Consider the following 22,303-nt stretch of genomic DNA (forward strand, 5'->3'; position numbering starts at 1 on the left):
TGATTGATGGTGGTGATTGTGATTGATGGTGTCGATTGTGATTGATGGTGGTGATTGTGATTGATGCTGATTATGATTGATGGTGTCGATTGTGATTGATGGTGTCGATTGTGATTGATGGTGGTGATTGTCATTGATGGTGTGGATTGTGATTGATGGTGTCGATTGTGATTGATGGTGTCGATTGTGATTGATGGTTGTGATTGTCATTGATGGTGGTGATTGTCATTGACGCTGTCGATTGTGATTGATAGTGGTATTGATAGCTATCGATCGTGTTACATCGTACAAATATTTGGACACGCACACGTGCACGCAAAGATCCCCCGTATAGCCTTAACAGACTGTTGGGGCAAGTGCAGTAAGCGAGCACCTATTGAAAGACACGGCACATGAGGGGGTGCGTGGCTAGCACCACGCCAGGCCGCCTTTGTATCCTTAGTGACGACGTATATACATCACATCAGGTACTAATTTCAAGCTGAGTTAACCTAGGGGAGGCCCAGGATCTGTTCAGATAATTATCGTTACTGGTATTGGCCGTGAGTGAGAACTCGGGTCTCCACACGCTCACGCGCACACAAGGCACAAGTGAAGAGGCCACGTTAAGGACACCTTCCGTTTATTTAACCGTGCGGAGGTCCGCTGACATTCGTGGTCTCGTGCAAGGCAGGCCAAGGTCACTCGTCGTTAGTTCAGAGGGGGCGGTCGTTATAATCGACGCCATCACCCTCGTCGTATGTTCTTACAGTCGCAGGTCGTTAGTAGTTTTTGTTGTTGTTGTTGTTCTTTCTGTGGGCTGGAGGGATCATTACGAGTTAAAGGCACGGCCCTGCAACTGCTCACACACGCCTCCTGCTGGCGGAAGGGGGACTCCACCAGAGGTAGCTCCAGAAGGTGGTGTTTTGGATCAATGTGCCACTCTGACAGAGGTGGAAGTACCCGACGCTTTACCCCCCCCCAACCTCGCTTGCACATTGGACCTGCCGATCGACTGCCCATGATGAGACCCGTCCGCACCGCTGCGTTGGACGGATTGCTAACACCACCGATAAAAATCACCGCAGCCCAGATATGATCCTTGTGAAACTCAAATCGAGGTGTCCATTGTATCGATTCTGCTGTCCATCCAATAGCCATGTTAACAGTATCGATTCATCGAGGTTTAATCGCTGCGTCTATACATCGGCAAGGAGGGGGGGGGGGTGGGGGGGGGGGGGAAGAGAGGGGACTGTTCGCGCATTGCCCACAACCCCCTCCCCAGAGCCGGAGCGCGGTGCGTGCCGTGAACGCGGTGCTCGCACTCCCTCGCTAGGTCTTCCCCCACGCGCCCCCGGCAAACCACAAAGCAGTCGAGCAACGGCTGACGATCGTGGTGCTGATGAGCAGGCGAGGGAGAGAGTGGGCGTTTAGTATAACATTGTTTGACACTCCCCCCTTTTTTTCCCCATTGGCCAATATCTTGCATGAAAGACGATTCGCTCGAAATCCGTTTTAAAATCGCATTACAGCGCCTGTTGGCACCAACCAACCACGCCGAGGTTCTACGCGGATCACAGTGCTGGTGGACCGCTGCCCGCCGAACATCCGCGACAGAATTGCTCGAGCGAATCTCCCGCAGGTGGATGTCGCTGCAACCGGTCGCTGCTCGCAGGCGTCGATCCTTTAGGAGATTTTGTATTGCGATCATTCAGATCCTCGCGGGGGAGGAGCTGGCAGGAAAGGGGGCGTGGCTCTGGTGTTGTGGGGGGGGCGTGGCCAGACACTGCAGCCACGCCCAGACACGCCCTTCGTCGCTTAACTACTCGCTCAGGCGCGGACAAAGCGGTCGCAGGAGATTTAAGTTGAGCATATAATACAACGGATCTGGTTTGCGCAAACGATTGTTAAGGCGTGGAACCGACTGCACAACACACGGAGAACAGGGGGGCGGGCGGGGGGGTGGGGGCAGGGAGGGTGGAATGTCACTGGCTCCCATTACGAGGTCGCCAGGTACAGCGTCTTGCCTCCGAGCGCCAGCAAATCAGCCGAGTCCTTGAGCTCTGCGAGAACACAAGCAGCACAACAACAACAAGGTTAGGGCAACCGGCATGAGGCAAAGGCGCAGGCTTGCAAAGGCTAGCTTAAGCCACTGCTGCCGAAAGGGGCCAGCAAACGGAGGGAGCTTTACAGAGCTCTGTCAGAGGGGGGTACTACTTTAGCCTACTCTTCCATGCTAGCTAGACGTTTTGGACGAGGTGGGAATACCCACACTTTACCCCACCACGCGCAAGCCACCTGCCGATCGGCCGACTGATGCAGCCTTTAATCTCCCGATGAGATAGAAGAACCTTGCACCATCTTTCCAAGGGCCGCGTCACACGGCCTTCATCCAGCAGCGGATCGACAACACGCTGATGGTAATCATGCAATCATCATCATTATCGTTATTATAACGACGATGACGATGATCACATGCTTCGCGAACGCTGCGTCTCTCTGTTACTGGAGTCACCAAGCAACACAATCTATTTGGGACAAACGAAGGCAAAATAAACAAATAAATGATCTGCGATTGAATCGCGACCCCCATGGCAATTCAATCAATAACAGACACACGTTGGGGGGGGGGGGGGTTAATCAATTGGCAAATTATCACGTGCCTTGTGAGCAGTGACAAGTTTTGTTCGCTCATCAGTGGCGGTTACACGGACGCACTTGGCCCCCGCCATAGTAATGTGCAACACGAGACCTCCACGCCCGTCACGTGCCAGTGCTTAAGGAGTGCGGCGGCGGCGGCAGCGCGCGGGGAAAACGCATCCACTCAGCGCTCCGGGACATCGATCAGAGCAGAGAGCAGCGCACTCCGATGGGGGGAGGGGGGGATGTTGGAGGGAGGTGGGTGGGGGGGCAAGAGAGGGGGCTGCTCGCGCATTGCCCACAACCCCCTCCCCAGAGCCGGAGCGCGGTGCGTGCCGTGAACGCGGTGCTCACACTCCCTCGCTAGGTCTTCCCCCACGCGCCCCCGGCCAACCACAAAGCAGTCGAGCAGCGGTTGATGATCGTGGAGATGATGCGCAGGCGAGGGAGAGAGTGGGTGGGCAGGTGAGTGGTTGGGTGAGCGAATGGGTGAGTGAATGAGTGAGTGGACGCGTGGGTGAATGAATGGGCGAGAGGGTGGCAGAGCGAGTCTATGAGTGGGTAGGTGGGTGGGTAAGTAAGTGGGTGCGTGAGTGAATGGGTGAATCAGTGAGTGGGCAAGCAAGCGAGGAGAGTGTGTGGATGAGTCGGCAAGTTGATGAGTCGGCGAGTGAATGAGCGGACGGGTGAATGGGTAGGTGAGTGAGTAGGTGAGTGAGAGGGCAAGGGAATGGACGAGCACGTGAACGGGTGAGCGTGGGAGCGGACAGGCTTTCAGATGATTGGATGAGCCAGGTGAGAAGGCGAGTTGGCGTGCGTGCGTGCGGACGGGCGGGTGAGCGACGCTCGCCGTGGCGGAGCGTGGCCGGGAAAGTGCGGCGCCACTTTCCCTGCCTCCACCGCTGTCGTAGTTGCGGCGAGCGGAGCCATTAGGATGCCCGGCGTGGTCGGGATTTGTGCCGAATCGATCGGCCGGCACTGGGAGTCTCCTCCTCCTCCTGTTTCCTCTTCCGCGGCGGTCGCGGCCGTATATCGTCGCGCCGGACCGCATTTACAAGGGATTACCGCGCGTGGGAAATCAAATCAATAAAAACTCGCTGGGGCCGCATCCGTGGCACTAGGGCTGCGCTGCTGCCTGCTGCACCGCTGCCTGCTGCACGTGTTCGATTCTTCTGTGCTCCCATACGACCCTGAATCACCTGGGAATTTCAACCTCTGTAGGCCCCGTCTCCTTCATCTTTATGCCTTGCCCTCTTACTCCTTAGGCCCCATTCCTTCTGGTGGTGGGGGTAGTGGTGGGTGGGGGCGGTGGGGGTAGTGCTGGGTGGGGGCAGTGGTGGGCGGGGGCAATGGTGGGTGGGGGCGGTGGTGGGTAGGGGCAGTGGGTGGGTTGGTAGGGGTTATGGTGGGTGGGGTCAATGGGGGCAGTGGTGGGTGGGGGCAGTGGTGGGTGGGGGCAGTGGTGGGTGGGGGCAGTGGGTGAGTTGGTAGGGGTTATGGTGGGTGGGGGCAGTGGGGGCAGTGGTGGGTGGGGGCAGTGGGTGTTGTGGTGGGTGGGTCGGTGGGGGTTGCGGTGGGTGGGGGTAGTGGTGGGTGGGGGTGGTGGGAGTAATGGTGGGTGGGGGTAGTAGTAGGTGTAGGTGGTGGGGGTTGTGGTGGGGGCAGTGGTGAGTGGGGGCAGGAGGGGTAGTGGTGGGTGGAGGTGGTGGGAATAGTGGTGGGTGGGGGTAGTAGTAGGTGTAGGCGGTGGGGGCAGGAGGGGTAGTGGTGGGTGGGGGCGGTGGGGGTTGTGGTGGGTGGAGGAGGTCGGGGTAGTGATGAGTGGGGTGAGTGGTGGGTGGGGGCAGTGGGGGTAGTGGTGGGTGGAGGTGGTGGGGATAGTGGTGGGTGGGGGTGGTGGGAGGAGTGGTGGGTGGGGGCAGTGGGGGTTGTGATGTGTGGGGGTAGTGGGGGGTAGTGGGGCTGGAGTGGCCTCGACATTAGGAGCGCCACCATGACCCCTGTGAGGCCGGGACAGAGCGGATGCCGAAACGCTCTCAGGCCTAGCGGCGTGACTAGCCGACGGCTCCGACGACCAACGCTTCGCTCCCGAAGAAGCCCACGGGCTCGTCGAGACAAACTTGGGGCGTCGCAGCTCACGACGAAGCGCAGCGATACAACCCGAAACCGCGGCCGAGGGCCACGGTGCAGCTGCGGCACCACCGCGAGATGGATCCCCTGGCGAGGGATCTCGAGAGGTGGTGGCGGCGGCTTTGAGAGGCATTCATCCAGCAGTGGACTGAGCGCGGCGGCCGATGATCGGCTCCACGGTTATCATCATCGTGGTCGACATGCGAGCGCGTGACGACGACACCGCGCGACGAGGCGTTTGGGGAGGCTGACCGCTGGTTCGTGCGGCGTCGACGAAGAGGCGGAGGGTGCGACCGCGCAGGGAGAAGAGCACGGCCGCCTGGTGGACGAGCGCCGGCACGGCGAGCGCGGCGTCGGCGCCGAGAGGGTTCCGCAGCAGCAGCGTGGCCACGCGCGCACTCCCTTTAAAGCACACAAACAGCACGTGGGTGCGTGTGTGTGTGTGAACGCACGCATGCGGGAACACAGACACATCAGCGGCGTGCGTACTCGTGCGCACACCCCTTTTAAACACACGCGCGTACGTGCGCGTGTGCGTCAACGCACGCACGGATGCTGATGCATGCGTCGAGGAGCTTCTGTTCGCGTGAACACGCGTGCAGACACACAGCACCAGGAGGGTACACCGTTGGTGTGGGGAGTGCGCCAACCACTCCAATGCCGCTTCCGACACAGACCTCCCCCACACTGACACACACACACTTACAAAGATCGCCGTACAGCCTTAATCGACTGCTGGGCACACGAGGGATTGAGTGACCAACACCACGCCCGGCCACCATTATTTCACGACTGCTGATGTTACACACCCTGCACCGGGCACTCATTTAAGGCTGAGTTTCTGGCACTGTTATTGGCCACGGGATGGGAATCAAACTCGGGCCGCCAGGTTTGTAGGGCCACACACTACACTACCGCTCCCTCGCCACATACGCACAGGTACGCGCGCACGCACGCACGCCCGCGCGCACGAATGCCACCGCGCTACGTCGCACCTGCATTGTCGTTGCTCAGGAGCTGCACGTTGACGTAGGGACACGCGGGCTCGTTGGCGACCCCCGGTGACTCCTGCCCCGTCGGAGCCTGCCCCTCGGCCAGCACAAGCACAGTCCCACCGCTCAGCTTGCGCAGGTCCGCCTCTGCCGTCAGCTCTGCTCGGGGGGGGCGAGGAGGGGGAGGAGGTGGGGTGCAGCGTTAAGTGTCCCCTGGCCGTCGGGAGCGCTTCCGCAAAACTGGGGCAACGTCGCAGTGGGATATTCATCGGAGCGCTCGCATCGCACGAGAATGTCTCCGGTAGCCGGCAACGGTGGACAGAGACGCGTTGCTGATCAGCTCTCCTCCACACGAAAGCGTAATGAGGATAAGAACGATGAGGGCTGTGCACTGGGCGTGGAGATGAAGGCTCTTGACAAGAGTGGAGGAACGAGTAGCAGGGAGGCAGAGTGCATTCAAGAGATCTGTGCTGTCACCCCCATTGGTCTCGTAACCCATGGCTCTGTCGATCGTCGGTTCTGTTGCTCGGCCAATCGGACAGCGCAAAGATCTCGCCTGTTTTCCTCCCGTATGCCGCCGGTTATGGGCGGTGCCCGGTGATATCACGGGCATCGGCATCAATCATCATCGGCCGCGTCGCATCGGGCGTGGCTTGCAGGGGGTCTCCCACCTTCGCCTTTACAAGGGGCCTCCCCGAGTGATAAACCTGCATAACAAAGTCGCCCGTTCCGATTGCGGATAAAAAGGTGTGACCTTTGCCCCGGGGGTTGGCCGGGGCGACCACCTCCGCGCCACTCACCGGCGCCCCCGCCGAACAGGCGACAGCCACCGACCCCGGTGAGGTGCTCCGCCAAGCGCCGCAGTCCCGCGTAGCCCAGGGGGTCGACTCCACGAGGGTTCTCCAGCAGCGCCACCCCCACTGTTGACGCCGACGCACGCGCAGACAAAGGTTCCTCCCCATGTGGCATCAGACAGACGGCCGGGGCAAGTGTAACGATGACGACAATTATTTGTTTTGATACGGGCCGCCCCCCCCCTAAATGCAGGGACATCTCATAACACGTTTGAAAGGGCACCCCCAGTGGCAGCTGTCCCCGTGGGCACCAGGTGACTCAGCACATGGGCATTAATCTGCTAGTCGGGGGCGATGATTGCTGCGTGTAATTCCAATCGAGTGATTTTCAGTGGAGTTAGGGAGCACCTATTAAATCCGCTATGGCGCACGAGGGGGTGGGTGGCCAGCACCACGCCTGGACGCCTTCGAGTCTCTCGTGGCGATGTTCACACACTGCACCAGGTGCTCATTTAAGGCCGAGTCGTCCCACTGACATTGGTCACGAGCGGGAACTGAACTCGGGTCGCCGCGTTCGTAGCGAACGTGCACAAACCATTAGACTACCGCTTCCCATTCCCCAAACATACACACACACACACACGCACCTCCGATTGGCACGCTTGGCTACGTACTGTCCTAAAGAAGTTCAACATACACACGTACATCCACATGCACGCACGCGGCCATGCACTCACAACAACCACGACCACGCGCACTCTCTCTCACTCATCCACCCACGCCGCGCTCGCACATGAAGATCCATCTTCCCGCCCTCCCCGAGCGACGGGGGGTGGCGAGCGGTGCTAAGGAGAGCGCGTTGTGTGCACGCGAGCGAGCAAGCCAGCGCGTGCGGGGACGTGAAATGTATTTACGCTCAATAGCGCCTGCGAGGGGCATACGTCTCTATTACCACGACACGCGCCCGCGGGGAAGACCACCACCGCCGCACACACACGTATTGGGGGTGGGGGAGGTAGGGGTAAGCGTTCACCCCTTTCCGCTATCGATCTCGCTGACCGTGAGCCTTCAGCCCAGGGAAGGTGGCTCGCAATACCGGGCCTTGTAGGTGCGAGGGGGGAGGGGGGATCGGTTGATGCTGTGACATCCGATCATCGTGGCGTGTCGTCACGAGCGTCATTTCACCAACGCCCCCCCACCGGTGCCGCAGCGCCGACGGGTGGAAGATCTGCGGGGCCCGTACAGGCTTCCCCCCGTTCCCAAGGTCCCCCGTCCCGTTCCCTCGGTCCCTGTCCCGGTCCACCGGCCCCCGTCCTGGCACCCTTCGATTCTCGCCACGGACCGAACTTACCGTCGCGAGTGCCGCTCCGCACAAACTGCAGGTTGACGTAGGCGCAGGCGGGGCCGATGGACAGAGCCGACAGGAGGCCCTCGTTGTCGCTCCCTCGCACCAGCGCCAGCTGCAGGTCCGAGCCCTTGAGCTGCCGTCACCACCACCACCACCACCACGGCCGCCACCACCATCGTCGGAACAACCACAACGACAATGACAGCGATGAGCACGCGAGAAGAGCGACCCATCTTTGGCGTTGCACAACACCTAGTTTTTTTTTTTATAATCCGGTTGCGCTGCTATCATCGTCGCATCATCATCACGAGATGAGAAAATCCGCGAGGAAAGCTCGCAGAGTAGCGCAACCCTCCGTGTGTCAGAGGACGTCCCCGAGGAAGTGACCATCACAGAGCTGCCTCTGAGGATCCTTTTTCAAGTGACTTATGGTCCACACGGTCGGGGAGGGAGGGAAGTTACAGTGAGGGAAAAAAGTATTTGATCCCCTGCTGATTTTGTACGTTTGCCCACTGACAAAGAAATGATCAGTCTATACATTTAATATGTAGGTTTATTTGAACAGTGAGAGACAGAATAACAACAAAAAAATCCAGAAAAACGCATGTCAAAAATGTTATAAATTGATTTGCATTTTAATGAGGGAAATAAGTATTTGACCCCTCTGCAAAACATGACTTAGTACTTGGTGGCAAAACCCTTGTTGGCAATCACAGAGGTCAGACGTTTCTTGTAGTTGGCCACCAGGTTTGCACACATCTCAGGAGGGATTTTGTCCCAGATCTTCTCCAAGTCATTAAGGTTTCGAGGCTGACGTTTGGCAACTCGAACCTTCAGCTCCCCCCACAGAGTTTCTATGGGATTAAGGTCTGGAGACTGGCTAGGCCACTCCAGGACCTTAATGTGCTTCTTCTTGAGCCACTCCTTTGTTGCCTTGGCCGTGTGTTTTGGGTCATTGTCATGCTGGAATACCCATCCACGACCCATTTTCAATGCCCTGGCTGAGGGAAGGAGGTTCTCACCCAAGATTAGACGATACATGGCCCCGTCCATCGTCCCTTTGATGCGGTGAAGTTGTCCTGTCCCCTTAGCCGAAAAACACCCCCAAAGCGTGCTTTCTTGAGCAGGGGGACCTTGCGGGCGCTGCAGGATTTCAGTCCTTCATGGCGTAGTGTGTTACCAATTGTTTTCTTGGTGACTATGGTCCCAGCTGCCTTGAGATCATTGCCAAGATCCTCCCGTGTAGTTCTGAGCTGATTCCTCACCGTTATCATGATCATTGCAACTTCACGAGGTGAGATCTTGCATGGAGTCCTAGGCCGAGGGAGATTGACAGTTCTTTTGTGTTTCTTCCATTTGCGAATAATCGCACCGACTGTTGTCACTTTCTCACCAAGCTGCTTGGCAATGGTCTTGTAGCCCATTCCAGCCTTGTGTAGGTCTACAATCTTGTCCCTGACATCCTTGGAGAGCTCTTGGGTCTTGGCCATGGTGGAGAGTTTGGAATCTGATTGATTGATTGCTTCTGTGGACAGGTGTCTTTTATACAGGTAACAAGCTGAGATTAGGAGCACTCCCTTTAGGAGTGTGCTCTTAATCTCAGCTCGTTACCTGTATAAAAGACACCTGGAAGCCAGAAATCTTTCTGATTGAGAGGGGGTCAAATACTTATTTCCCTCATTGAAATGCAAATCAATTTATGACATTTTTGACATGCGTTTTTCCGGATTTTCTTGATGTTATTCTGTCTCTCACTGTTCAAATAAACCTACCATTAAAATTATAGACTGATCATTTCTTTGTCAGTGGGCAAATGTACAAAATCAGCAAGGGATCAAATACTTTTTTCCCTCACTGTATTTCCCACCTGCTCCGCCAAACGAAAGCAATGTTGATCCTATTGCACGAACATACGATTTAATTCTCACAGCTGGAACTCTTTATCTAGCAGCCCCTTCCGCGAGAGTCCCACATCCATTCCGCATCCCGGCGCACGACCGCGACAGCGCAATTGGTATCGGCGTTGAACAAAAAACAAACACAGTTTATAAATGTATAGATTTCCACGCTCGTGATGCACGGATCGAATCGCACGCGCGAAAATCAATAACTTCCCGTTCGCGTACGATCCGTGTGATGATGATGACGATGACGGTCAGGAATCATAACAGGGCGGGCGCCCAAGCAACGGAACGCGTCCGGGAGGATGTCCCCCGATGAGATGGGAGTGAGCAATGAGATCGACTCTCGTGCAGGCAAATGTATGGATCGTCTCATTGTAGGTCGTGAATGGTGGCAACTTGGGGGAGGAGGCCTTCATCCAGCAGTGGATTTTTATGGCTGCTGATGACGACGCGTTGTTGTGTAACGGACCCCTGCTTGCAATACCCCTGCAGCCACTAGACGCGCTACATTATCCACAATGCACAGAGTTATCTCTATTTATATATTTTTTTCGAATTCTTGTGCTGGATCGCGACCCTGAGTCGTGACGGTGGAGGATGGCGAGCGAGGTGGAATCTTAAGCCCCCTTCTCATCACCACCACCGCCATCTGGCCTAAGCGCTCCCCTGCCGCAAACTAAATTTAACATGGTGTTTTGTTTGGTGCAGTCAATGGTGACCGCGCAGCGACCGTTAATTCGGGGCAGCACACAGGCCCGCTCAGTCACGGGCGGGTACAAACCCCCATTCCAACACGCGTGTCTTATCGGTTAGTGAATCTCCGGAGGCTCCCTTACGGGTAGCGATGACGATGCACTTTATTTATCCAGGAAAGCTCGAGTGGCAAGACTGCTTTTTCAGGAGGGTTCTGCCACACTGGAACGTTTGGTCAATTCCGTAATTAAAGTGCAGTGGAGTCGGTGGTCTCAGCACGGCCACCAATGACTGCACAAAAAACAACAACTGCTATCATATTAAATGTGGTTTTGTACTTAATACGGCAAAATTCCAGCTAACCACCGCAACCACCACCACCACCACCAGCACCTCCGTCACAACCACCACCACACCATCATCGCTGCCTTCAACACCACAACCACCGCCAGCGATCGCCGCGGCACAGAGACGGCCGCCCCTGGTCGGTAGGCGGATGACAGCTGGCCCGCGGTTCCGCTGCCGCCGACAGTCTCGCTTGTCAGGAGCGCGGCACAGACGCCCCCCTCGGGTCCCGTTTGCGCCGCCAGGATAATTATTGCCGTTGAAATGCCGCGCGCAGCGCTGCCAAATATATATTTTTTGCTCCACGTTTCACCGTCGCAATTGTTAAAAGCGTTCCAGGGAGCTGTGACCTAAACCAAATGAGCGGCTCTCTCGCCTTGCGGCTCCGGGAGTTGCGTTGCTCATTTTCGGATTAATCCAATTCACTCTGGAAATTGGGCCTTGACGTGCCATGCATGTGGATCTGTTTCAGATTCATCAGAAGGTGCGAGGTCACAGGATTCTGAACTTGTGAAACACTAAACTCACCCGGTCATGGCACTCAGCAGTAGGCTGAGTGGAACCGCGATCGGATCGTTGCAGCTTCAAATCCCAGTTGCGGGTGGGCGGGGGGGTTTAACTCGGCCAATCATCCCTCCCCCTCCAGAGTCGATAAAATTAGCACCACCGTAGGGGGAAGTCAATACTATGTGGATCCACCCCATTATGGGAATGTGGAAATTCCACCGCCGGCTCCGCAGGGCTGTACACAGCAGATTGAGCGACACGCCGTGTGTCCCAGCTGCTCACCCCGCCACCCTGCACCCCCCCCACCTCCCGCGAGTCTGGAGGTTGGTTTGTAACGAGAGAAGGGCAGTTCCACAAGTCAGGGGGGAGCATCGCGGCCAACCCCGCTGTCGACCCTAGCAGGGGCCCCGTGCCGCCCCTGGTTCACGGAGTCTCCCCCGCCAGTGACGGTGGCCGAGCTGAAGAATTCTCCGTGTGACACTTTATTTAGTCTGCGCGTGCGTCAATGTGCACGCACGCACGTGGGGGGGTGAGGGCGCAGTGGGGGACACAGTGGGCAGCACAGTTGGCGGATCTGCCAGTCATCTCGGTCGGTTAACCCCCCAAAGCCCGGATCTGTCCCGTGACCTCCTCCTGCCAGCAGCAGCGATCCTTCCACGCTCGACGGCCTCAACGTGCACCTAGCCTGCATACGCGAGTCTTTCCGCGTGCACATGTACCCCTCTATCTACCAAAAACAAAGATCCCCCGTATAGCCTTCACTGGCTTTTGGGGCAAGTTCTGTTAGCACCTATCTATGAAGGCCGGCACGGCACATGCGGGGGTAGGTGGCCCAGCACCACACCTGTCCGCCTTTATCTCCCCTTAGTAGCAATGTTTGCACACTGCACCAGGTACTCATTTAAGTCGCCGCCCTCACCCACGCTCACCTGCATGCTCTCCTCGATGATGCGCTCGGCACCGGCACGCACAGGGAAGGGCAGCAGTGGAGCCTTGATGGTGGTGCACACAAACTCCCGGTGTCGCTCCACCACGCCCGCCAGGTAGTCCCCGCCCGGCCCAACCGCGTAGTACACCGAGATCTCGTCTGACGGCACCAGGTGCGCCTGTGGTCACGTGGGGGTCACGTGGGGGTCACGTGGGGGTCACGTGGGGGTCATCCGGCAGTCCCCCGTGGGTCACTCGTCGGTCACCCTGGGGTCGCCCGAGGTTCAGTGGGCAGTCCCCCAGCGCTCACCCGGCAGTCACCCGGGGATCAGAGGTCACCGAGGTCATGCAGGGGTCAACCTGGGGCTACCCGATGTCCTATCCCCACAGGTACAGCTCCCCCACAGAGACAACACAACGCTGCTCTATTCCTACATCTGCAGTGACGTCTCAGCCCCCATCCACCTCCATCCCCCCACGTGCCTGACCCCCTCATGCCCCCCCAACCCCCACAACCTTCATAATTTCCCCCCCCCCCACCCGATTTGTACACTGCTCCTGCTGTGTGGGTCACTCGCCTTCTTGCGTAGCTTCTGGATGCGGTTGACGACCTCTCTGGCAACGCCCTCGTCCAACATGACCTGGTCAGGGGTCACGTCCAGCAGGATCAGCACCTGGATGAGAGGGGGGGAGGGGGGGGGTGCACACACGTCGCTCGTCAGCCACGCCGCATCTACACTGCTCCCCCTCCGTGCCCCCCCACCCCCAAGTTCCAACACCGAGACCTCCGCGTATTGATATTCACGATACCAACTTGGAACGCACGCCGCCACCGCACGGGGTCTGCTCCTCGCTCTCGCACAGAGAAAGGGAAAGGGTGACTCAAGAGGTGCCAGGAGGAGGAACCACAAGGCAGCTGGCCACTCTCCCAAAGCTCTGCGGTCCTCTACATATTAAGGTGTGATCGGCCAATTAATGAGTGTTTACGTGCAAAGGGAACCCGGAGCACATGGATATTTCCTCATTTCACCACACGCCTTGTAGGCTCTGAGTCTTTGAGCCGCAGCGAACCAATGATTGCGGTGATTACATGTTACTAATGTCCGATGTGGCTGTTGCTCACAATTGCACAAAACAGAACCTGGAGAAACCCTCGCGCACGAGAGGGAAATGCCCCATCACGTACAGGAGGGACGTGTGGAGTTCACATTTATGCTGTGCCACATTCTGTTGGCAGAGCCAGGGCGGGCTCTCCTCCTCGACGCCCACGGCGATCCATTGACCCTCGCCGCTGCCCCCACAGCGCTGCACATCCTCTAGTGGAGGGCTCTTCTGCTAGGCAGTGGTGTGAGGGAGCACTCGTAGGGCAGCACCTTGACCTTGCTCAGATTAGTTAAATCAGATTAATCGACTCATTGTCCCAACTCTTCTGTTCAACAAACTCTGTTTTCATTGGCCAGTCCCAACTCTGCCCCGCCCCCACCCCCCCCCCCCCATAAAACCCCCACATCACGTTGGCACAGCCGTTGGCACAGCTGCCCGTGTCGCTGGTGACAAATTTCGATACCAGTCACCGGTGGCGCACCACGGCGTCCGATAATAACGATGCCTCCGACGTCGCCAAGCACCCCCCCCCCCCACCCGCCCGTCACCTCCCATCCAGCGGCGCACGTGGGAAAAGAGAGGGGTGGTTTTTCACATTTTGTTTTATTTACTCGGCGACAACTGCCCCGGCGCATCGCGGCCTTAATTCCGAGCGACGGTCGTTCGGCGACTAAAGGGTCAAACACCGCCCCCAACCCCCGGCACCGGTGTACGCCGCCCCAGGGGGAGCGTGACCTCCGCTAAGTATAGCCGGGGCGGGCGCAGGGAGGCACGAGGTGCAGCGAAGGAGGTAATGACATTGGGCGAGAGAATAATCACGAGCATTGACCTGTGTTCTCCCGCCGCCTGCAGCCGCCGCCCGGCCGCGGCGCCCGCACCTCCGCGGCTCCGCGGGCCCAGAGGAGGAAAAAATCCATCACGCGAACACGCGCGCGAGCGCACGCGCGCCACAACTCAATCGTGGACGGGCGGCGGGAGTCGTTAACCCGTTCCTCGCCACCGCCGACGCTCGCGTTTTTTTTATTTTTCCACGCGCGCCGAGCGTCTGCAAAACTGCTGAGCGAGGCAGCCGCGCGGCCGCTCGGGAGGTCACGAGACTCGGAGCCGCCGCCGCTTGAGAGCCTGGGTTCCAATCTGGGTTGCAGCCGCTTGCCTGCGAGCAAATCGGGCTCTCGTTGAATTTTATTCTGTTTTTAGAATTGAAAAAAAAAATCAAATCTGGGTGGCCGTCACGCGACGGACCTCGCTCTCGCGTGCACGGCGGGTGGGGCAGCGCTGCACTCCACAGCACGCTTGGACCGTGGCGTCACTTGAAGAAGAGATATCTCAGAGGTGGCTCTGCATTGTCCGCTTCCGCAAGCCGCTCTCCAACCCGACATCGATCCTCCGTCTCGTGACTCGAAGCCGACGTCACCATCGGGATAACAATTGGCTAAATAAATACCAATAAAGATTTTTTTTACATCGTAATAACTAACGAGCTGTTAGCTACGGATCACGTTGGAGGAGGAGGGGTGTCACGAGGTAGCCTGGGTTCACGCGGCCGTCCGTACGGATGACACCACCACCACGACGACGAGATGGTGGTTTACGGCCACTCTGGCAATACGCTGACGGACGAGGGCCTCGCCACGCTGCGGACCGGTTCAGTTTCCAAGTTGAGACCTCAAAACGCTAATTTGATCCCCCCCCCCCCAAACCCCCCGAAAAAATGGTGAAACATTGCCCGCAGCACCCTCCTGAGTATCGGCCTTGAGATTCACCAGACCGTGTTGTGGGTTGACGCGGGGGGGGGGGGGGGGGTGGGGGGAGACGTTTCGCCCACAATTGATTTGTAACAGGCGGCTCAATCGCGCGAGATTGGTTGCGCTCGTGTCAAAAACCCTGCACCCCCCCCTCCGTGCACAAACAAAGACAAAGATCCCCCGTGCAGCCTTTACCAGACCGCTGGGGCAAGTACTGGTAGCGAGTTGCACCTACGAAGGCCGGCACGGCACACGAGTGGAGTTCGTGACCAGCGCCACTCCCGGCCGTCTCGGTCTCCCCAGTGGCAATGTTTACACATCGCACCAGGTACTCGTTTTTAAGCCTGAGTTGACCTGGGGGAGACCGAGAACCGGTTCAGATGTTGACTGTGAGCGGCAATCGAACTCGGGTCGCTGGGTTCAAAGTGCAACGCGCTAACCACTACACCACTGCTCCCCCCTGCCTGCACGCATACACACTAAATCTGATGTATATCATTACAATATTGGTATTATATTTTCTCTCCATTGTTCATTGATTTCGGTTTACATTTTGTGTTAAAAAGGTTAAGGCGCAGCCCAGCAATAGCTCACTCACACGCCACTGCCGGCCCGTAGGGGCCCTCCTCCACTGGCGCCAACTCACCTGTGGTATTTGGCCGAGCCTTGCACGCTGGTCAGACGTGATCCGAAGAGGTGTGGTCGTACCCACACTTTACCCCACCACAGTTGAGCAGGTATACCCCCATCATAGACTAATTGTGGTTGTACCCCTTAACACTGCTGGGTGGACAGTCGGTGGTGGAGGGGAGGATTTAATGAACTTGTTCCCCCAAATTTTCAATTGCCATGCCGGGAGGCGGAATCGAACCGGTGATCTCTGGATCGCAAGTCCGGTTGGCACTGCTGACCCGTTACAGCGCCGTGGCAGCAGCCCAATATATGTTTCCCAGCTTGTCTCCATTATAACGGAGCTTGCGTGCGACCCAGCACCGTGGAGGTAAAAGGCCAGTCAAGTGGAGGCCGTCATCCAGCAGTGGATTGAGAGAAGGGGCCGTACGCACGCGGGCGTGTCCGTGTGGCCGTGAGACCGCGGGGGCCGCCGGGCTCCGGGGAGAGGGGGCCACTGTTCGATTCCTCGCTCCCACTTCGCCTGCAAATCCCGCGCAGCGGCGGGATTATTCTGCCGTTAGATTTCACTTTCTCGCAATCGATCCCGCCTCCGCTGCGCTCTTAAATAAATAACCGGTGCACACCCGTACATTTACCCGCAAATTGCTCGAATTGCTTGCCTCCATCCGCTGCTGCATGAAGGCCTTCTCCCCAAGCCGCCGCCACCTCACACGGTCGACCGAGGGTGGCGGCGACGCGGCCCCGGTGGCGGCGCGCTCGCCGCTCGCTGCGGAGATTCGCGGTTCGATTTCGGTGGCCGCGTGGCGGTTTTAAACCATCACGCAAACTCCGGGTATCCTCGCAATCGCTTTTGGCTAACCATCGAACAGAGACGGTCAACTGGATCGCACGCTTTCAGATGCGCTTCCGCAGCCACTGGAGATATGCACTTCTAAATCACCTAGATTGAGAACGAATTTCTTTAGGACTGCTTTTTGTGCTTCCTTTGTTGTCCTTCCTCCGCACCTCCGATGAGCACGGTTGGCTACGCACGGCGTGAAAGAAGTCGAACAAACACACATCGCTGCGGTGGCGCTCACCGTGCCAAGGCGTTGCCATCCGCTTCGCTCGCAGTGGCCATTAAAGATGCCCGTGACGTCGTGGGCAAGAGTCTGGCCGTCGCGTGCCGACAAGAAGCCATGGGGCGGAGACGTCGAAGCGGACCTCGCGAGCGGACTGGCGAGCTCGCCGCGCGTGCGCGCGTCTCTCTGTCTCACCGTAGCCGGGGCTCGGGTTGAGGCTCCGCCGGCACACGGGTTAAGCGCGGCAGATCGTTCGGAAATTAAGCGATCCTTGGACGAGCGTGCGCGCTTGCTAATTGACTGCCTGGAAGTGGTGCTCGCCAGACGGTTAATGGGACAACGGACAATGACGGCGTGACGGGAAAAACAACGCACGCACGCGCAGAGGCGCGGAGGGGGAGCCGAGCGCGAGGCTGGATTCCGCGGCAATCTCCGTGGCTCCGTGCTGCACATGAGCCAGAGGGTTGAGGTTTTCCCGGCACCGGTTCGGGGCTGTAGAGGAATTTGCGCGCGACCTCCCGTGGGAGTCGGGGAGCGATGGGAAGGTGAGACGAGGTCACGACGCGGTCGGCGTGCGTGGGACAGCGCAGTTTAGAGACGTGAGGATGGGGTGGATGGCGAAATGGGTGGATGGGTGGGTGGATGAATTGGGTGGACAGAGATGCAGGCAGCTCTGTCCACCCAATTCGATTGGACTGGATATACAGACAAGCAGATGATACAGACACACAGAGTCACTCACAGAGATATATACACAGACAGACACACAGGCAGAGAGACACGCATAGCGATGGACACAAAGATAGACAGAAATGGACAGACGGAAAGAAAAAAAACACGCACATATACATACATAGACTGACAAAAGACACACAGACAGACACACATAGCCACAAATACAGAAACATATTGAACAGACACACAGACAGACGCAGAGAGAATGAGGTGTACTGAAGGTAGATGACGATAGAGGGGAGGAAGGTAAGTAGGGGTAAAGATAGGGTAGGTGAGGGTAGGGGAGTAGGAGAGGGGTGAGCAGGGTGAGCAGGGGTGAGTAGGGGTAAGTAGGGGTAGAGTTGTTGTAGGTGAGGGTAGGGGAGTAGGAGAGGGGTGAGAAGGGTGAGTAGGGGTGAGTAGGGGTAAGGTAGGTTCCGTGACAGCTCTCACTAGAGAAGTCCAATGTGAGCCAGCGTCACCACCAAACTTCAATAATTTTGAAAAATCATGACGCAAATCACTCAATGGGCATCAACCCAGCAACTCGTCGCCCCCCCCCTCCTTCCAATGGCAAAAAAATTCCGCAGGACCCTCCTAAAAATGAAGTCAAGAGACTCAGCGGGGCTTTCCCGGGTGAACACAAGCACAATAATACTCACAATAGCAACAACAATAGGAGTTGTAGAGCTGTGGCGTGGGGAGGGTTAGGGGAGAGGAGGGATTGGGGGAGGGTCGGGCTAGGGGGAGGGGCGGTGGTTCGACCTCTGACCTCTGAGTCCGAGTGGGTCTCGTACTGGGAGCTTGCACCGGCCCCCTGCTCGAACCTGTACATGAGCCGCAGGTCCTCTCCACGCAGCTCGTGCCCTTCCACCACGATGCTGCCTGCTCACGCGCGAAGAAATAGTCCGCACAACCGGTCAGTTCTCCCATGCGCGTGTCCGTGCCACCCTGTTTGTCACTGTACCACCCCATTCATCATCACCGTGCCACCGTGTTCATCACTGTGCCACCGTGTTCATCACCATTCCACCGTGTTCATCGCCGTGCCGCAAGTCTGTTCATCACCGCATAATCCTATTCGTCTCCGTGTCACCCTGTTAATCAGTTCCACCCTGTTCAGCATACCACCCTGTTCACTTTATACCACCCTGTTCACAACTGTGTCACCCTATCAAAGGGTATTGCTCGTAGAGCCAGAGTGGTGAAGTATGGTCAAACAACCTCCTTGACCGAAGCAATGGCATGGCAAAGCCTTCACCCAGCAGTGGATTGACCACAGCCCCCCCCCTGAGGGAGCAAATAAACAACACCTACACCCCCCATCTCCCCGTGCGCCCCCCCTCCTCCCACCTCCCCACCCCCACGACGTTGAGTTTAAAGGCAGGCCCAAACGTGGCACTGCCGGAGAAGGGAGGAGTGGCTGAGAGTTACCGTTCAGTACGGCACCGCAGTGGGCACCGGAAACAGTGGGCATGACTGTCATACAGAGGGGTCTCTGTGCGAGCCTTTGGGTCTCCTGTACGAGTCTACGAGTCTCCGTGTGAGCTGCAAGTCTGAGTCTCTGTGCGAGTTTATGGGTCTTCGTGTGAGCTGTGAGTCTCTAGATCTCTGTGCGAGCCTTTGGGTCGCCTGTACGAGTCTACGAGTCTCCGTGTGAGCTGCGAGTCTGAGACTCTGTGCGAGTTTATGGGTCTCCGTGTGAGCTGTGAGCTGCGAGTCTCTGTGCGAGTTTATGGGTCTCCGTGTGAGCTGCGAGTCTGAGTCTCTGTGCGAGTTTATGGGTCTCCGTGTGAGCTGTGAGTCTCTAGATCTCTGTGTGAGTTTATGGGTCTCCGTGTGAGCTGTGAGTTTCTAGATCTCTGTGTGAGTTTATGGGTCTCCGTGTGAGCTGTGAGTCTCTAGATCTCTGTGCGGGTTTATGGGTCACCGTGTGAGCTGTGAGTCTCTAGATCTCTGTGCGAGTTTATGGGTCTCCGTGTGAGCTGTGAGTCTCTAGATCTCTGTGCGAGTTTATGGGTCTCCGTGTGAGCTGTGAGTCTCTAGATCTCTGTGCGAGTTTATGGGTCTCCGTGTGAGCTGTGAGTCTCTAGATCTCTGTGCGAGTTTATGGGTCTCCGTGTGAGCTGTGAGTCTCTAGATCTCTGTGCGAGTTTATGGGTCTCCGTGTGAGCTGTGAGTCTCTAGATCTGTGCGAGTTTATGGGTCTCCGTGTGAGCTGTGAGTCTCTAGATCTCTGTGCGAGTTTATGGGTCTCCGTGTGAGCTGTGAGTCTCTAGATCTCTGTGCGAGTTTATGGGTCTCCGTGTGAGCTGTGAGTCTCTAGATCTCTGTGCGAGTTGAGCTGTGAGTCTCTAGATCTCTGTGCGAGTTTATGGGTCTCCGTGTGAGCTGTGAGTCTCTAGATCTCTGTGCGAGTTTATGGGTCTCCGTGTGAGCTGTGAGTCTCTAGATCTCTGTGCGAGTTTATGGGTCTCCGTGTGAGCTGTCAGTCTCTAGATCTCTGTGCGAGTTTATGGGTCTCCGTGTGAGCTGTGAGTCTCTAGATCTCTGTGCGAGTTTATGGGTCTCCGTGTGAGCTGTGAGTCTCTAGATCTCTGTGCGAGTTTATGGGTCTCCGTGTGAGCTGTGAGTCTCTAGATCTCTGTACGAGTCTACGAGTCTCCGTGTGAGCTGTGAGTCTCTAGATCTCTGTGCGAGTTTATGGGTCTCCGTGTGAGCTGTGAGTCTCTAGATCTCTGTGCGAGTCTACGAGTCTCCGTGTGAGCTGTGAGTCTCTCGATCTCTGTGCGAGTTTATGGGTCTCCGTGTGAGCTGTGAGTCTCTAGATCTCTGTGCGAGTTTATGGGTCTCCGTGTGAGCTGTGAGTCTCTAGATCTCTGTGCGAGTCTGCACGGCACAATGCAGAACTGCATCGCATCTTAATGCGACTGCATCTCAAGAGACCGTCGAGAAGCGGTGGGTGTGTTTTACTCATCGAGAGAGAGAGGCAAGCGGTCGTAAGGAAATCCGAGAGCCCTGGACTTGAACAGGGGCAGGGAGTCAACGGCACGGGTGGCAGTGGGGAAGGGCGCTCCAGAGGTTAACGAGCAGAGCAACGAACGGGCCCGAAGGTGGAACAGATTCGCGGGCGGTGAGGCGTGCACTCCGATCCACGCCGCTTCTCCTCTTCACACCCCACACCCCCCCCCCCCCACTTCGTTCCTCCCCCCCCACCTTCTTCCTTCTCTAAACTACCCACCTCCCACCTCTTCTCTTCTCTCCCCCCTCCTCATCCCCACCTCCTCTCCGATGGCTCCTCTTCTGTCCTCATCCCCTTCTCCTTGCCCGCCCCCCATCCTCAGCTTGCCCCCCCCCCCCATCCTTTGGCCCTTCCTCCTCCGTCTGGCCAGCTCACAGTCACCCCCCTCCCTCCTGCCCCCCCCTCTCCCCCCCATGCTTCGTTCCCCCTGTACGACCACTGCCCCCCCCCCTCTCTTCCTTCTTTCCCTCCTCTTGACAAGCCCCCTCTGCTCCCCCTCTATTCCAATCGCTTCCCCCCCCCAACTGCTTTCCTCTTCCCATCACTCCCCCTCTCTCCTTCGCTCCCCCCATGCCACACTGCCAGCTCCATCTCTCCTCTGCTCTCCATCCCCTCCCCCACCCTTGCCCTCCCCCTGACGTGGGTATGGCAGCCCCGGGTGCCGGTGTTTGCGTAACGCAGCAGCCCTCGGATAGAAAAAGTGGCGGTGGTAGTGGTGGCGGTTGCTAAAAATTATCTGCGTGAATAAATAAATATATATACGCGAAGGCAACAATGACAACAACGCCGACCAACGGGGGCGATCGAGCTCAGAGAGAATCACACTCAAGGGAAATAGCAAACTGCCCTGGGACAGAGCACGTCCGCAGAGCTGGTAGTGTGTGCGTGCGTGGTGCGTGTGTGTGTGTGCATGGTGCTTGTGTGTGTGCATGGTGCTTGTGTGTGCATGCGTGCGTGTGTGTGCATGCATGGTGCGCGTGTGTGCATGCGTGGTGCCTGTGTGTGTGCATGCGTGGTGCGTGTGTGCGTGCGTGTGTGTGTGCATGCGTGGTGCTTGTGTGTGTGCGTGCGTGGTGCGCGTGTGTGCGCACGCATGCATCCCCTAGGTAGACTCTGAAATGAGTACCTGGTGCGGTGTGTAAACATCGCCACTGGAGAGACAAAGGCGGCTGGGGGTGGTGATAGCCACCCACCCCCTCGTGTAACACTTGGCCCAAAAGGGGATCTTTGTATGTTGCTTGCTAAACAATTTGCCAAATTCTATTACTTGCAAATTATTCAGTTGGGATCACATGTAACAATGTCATCACCACTGCCATCATCATCATCAATGCTGTCAACATCACTGCCACATCAGCACTGCAGGCATCATGACCGCCATCACCGCTGCCATCATCATCACGGCCATCATCATGATCATCATCATCGCCAACCCCCACTGCCTCTGCAAGCTGAGCAGCTGTGCTGAGTGATGCATGCAACCTCCGAGTGGACCTAATTGAAATATAATGCGAATGGCTCATTTGCATAAGTGACTTGATTGAGATGTAATGGGGGCCACTCCAGTCACGGGCGAAGTGACACGAGGCGCCAGCGACATTGTCGCGAGCAACGTCATCACGAGCAACCTCACCGTTAACAACGCCATCGCCATTAGGCACGTTATCACTCGCAACATCGGCAATCGCAACATCGGCAATCGCAACAGCGGCAATCGCAACATCACCATTAGCAACTTAGTCACTAGCAATATCGGCACGGTCAA

The 22,303-nt window shown here is 57.2% G+C and overlaps 1 protein-coding gene across 1 annotated transcript in view; it reads right to left on the reverse strand.

Moving 5' to 3' along the window:
- Positions 1-605: 605 nt before the first annotated feature.
- Positions 606-22,303, reverse strand: part of IARS1 (isoleucyl-tRNA synthetase 1) — a 54,377-nt gene continuing 32,679 nt past the window's right edge. Inside the window, exons 27-34 of the mRNA XM_032971537.2 lie at positions 18,289-18,401; positions 12,838-12,933; positions 12,262-12,438; positions 7,887-8,016; positions 6,542-6,661; positions 5,745-5,900; positions 5,002-5,151; positions 606-2,042 (exon numbers count right to left, since the gene is read on the reverse strand). Coding sequence (XP_032827428.1) covers positions 1,978-2,042; positions 5,002-5,151; positions 5,745-5,900; positions 6,542-6,661; positions 7,887-8,016; positions 12,262-12,438; positions 12,838-12,933; positions 18,289-18,401 — 1,007 coding nt within the window. The 3' untranslated portion in view covers positions 606-1,977. The remainder of the gene's footprint in view (positions 2,043-5,001; positions 5,152-5,744; positions 5,901-6,541; positions 6,662-7,886; positions 8,017-12,261; positions 12,439-12,837; positions 12,934-18,288; positions 18,402-22,303) is intronic.

Source organism: Petromyzon marinus, chromosome 46, assembly GCF_048934315.1.
Source record: "Petromyzon marinus isolate PM22_M1 ecotype Great Lakes invasive population chromosome 46, UKy_Petmar_22M1.pri1.0, whole genome shotgun sequence".
NCBI classification, from domain to species: Eukaryota; Metazoa; Chordata; class Hyperoartia; order Petromyzontiformes; family Petromyzontidae; genus Petromyzon; species Petromyzon marinus.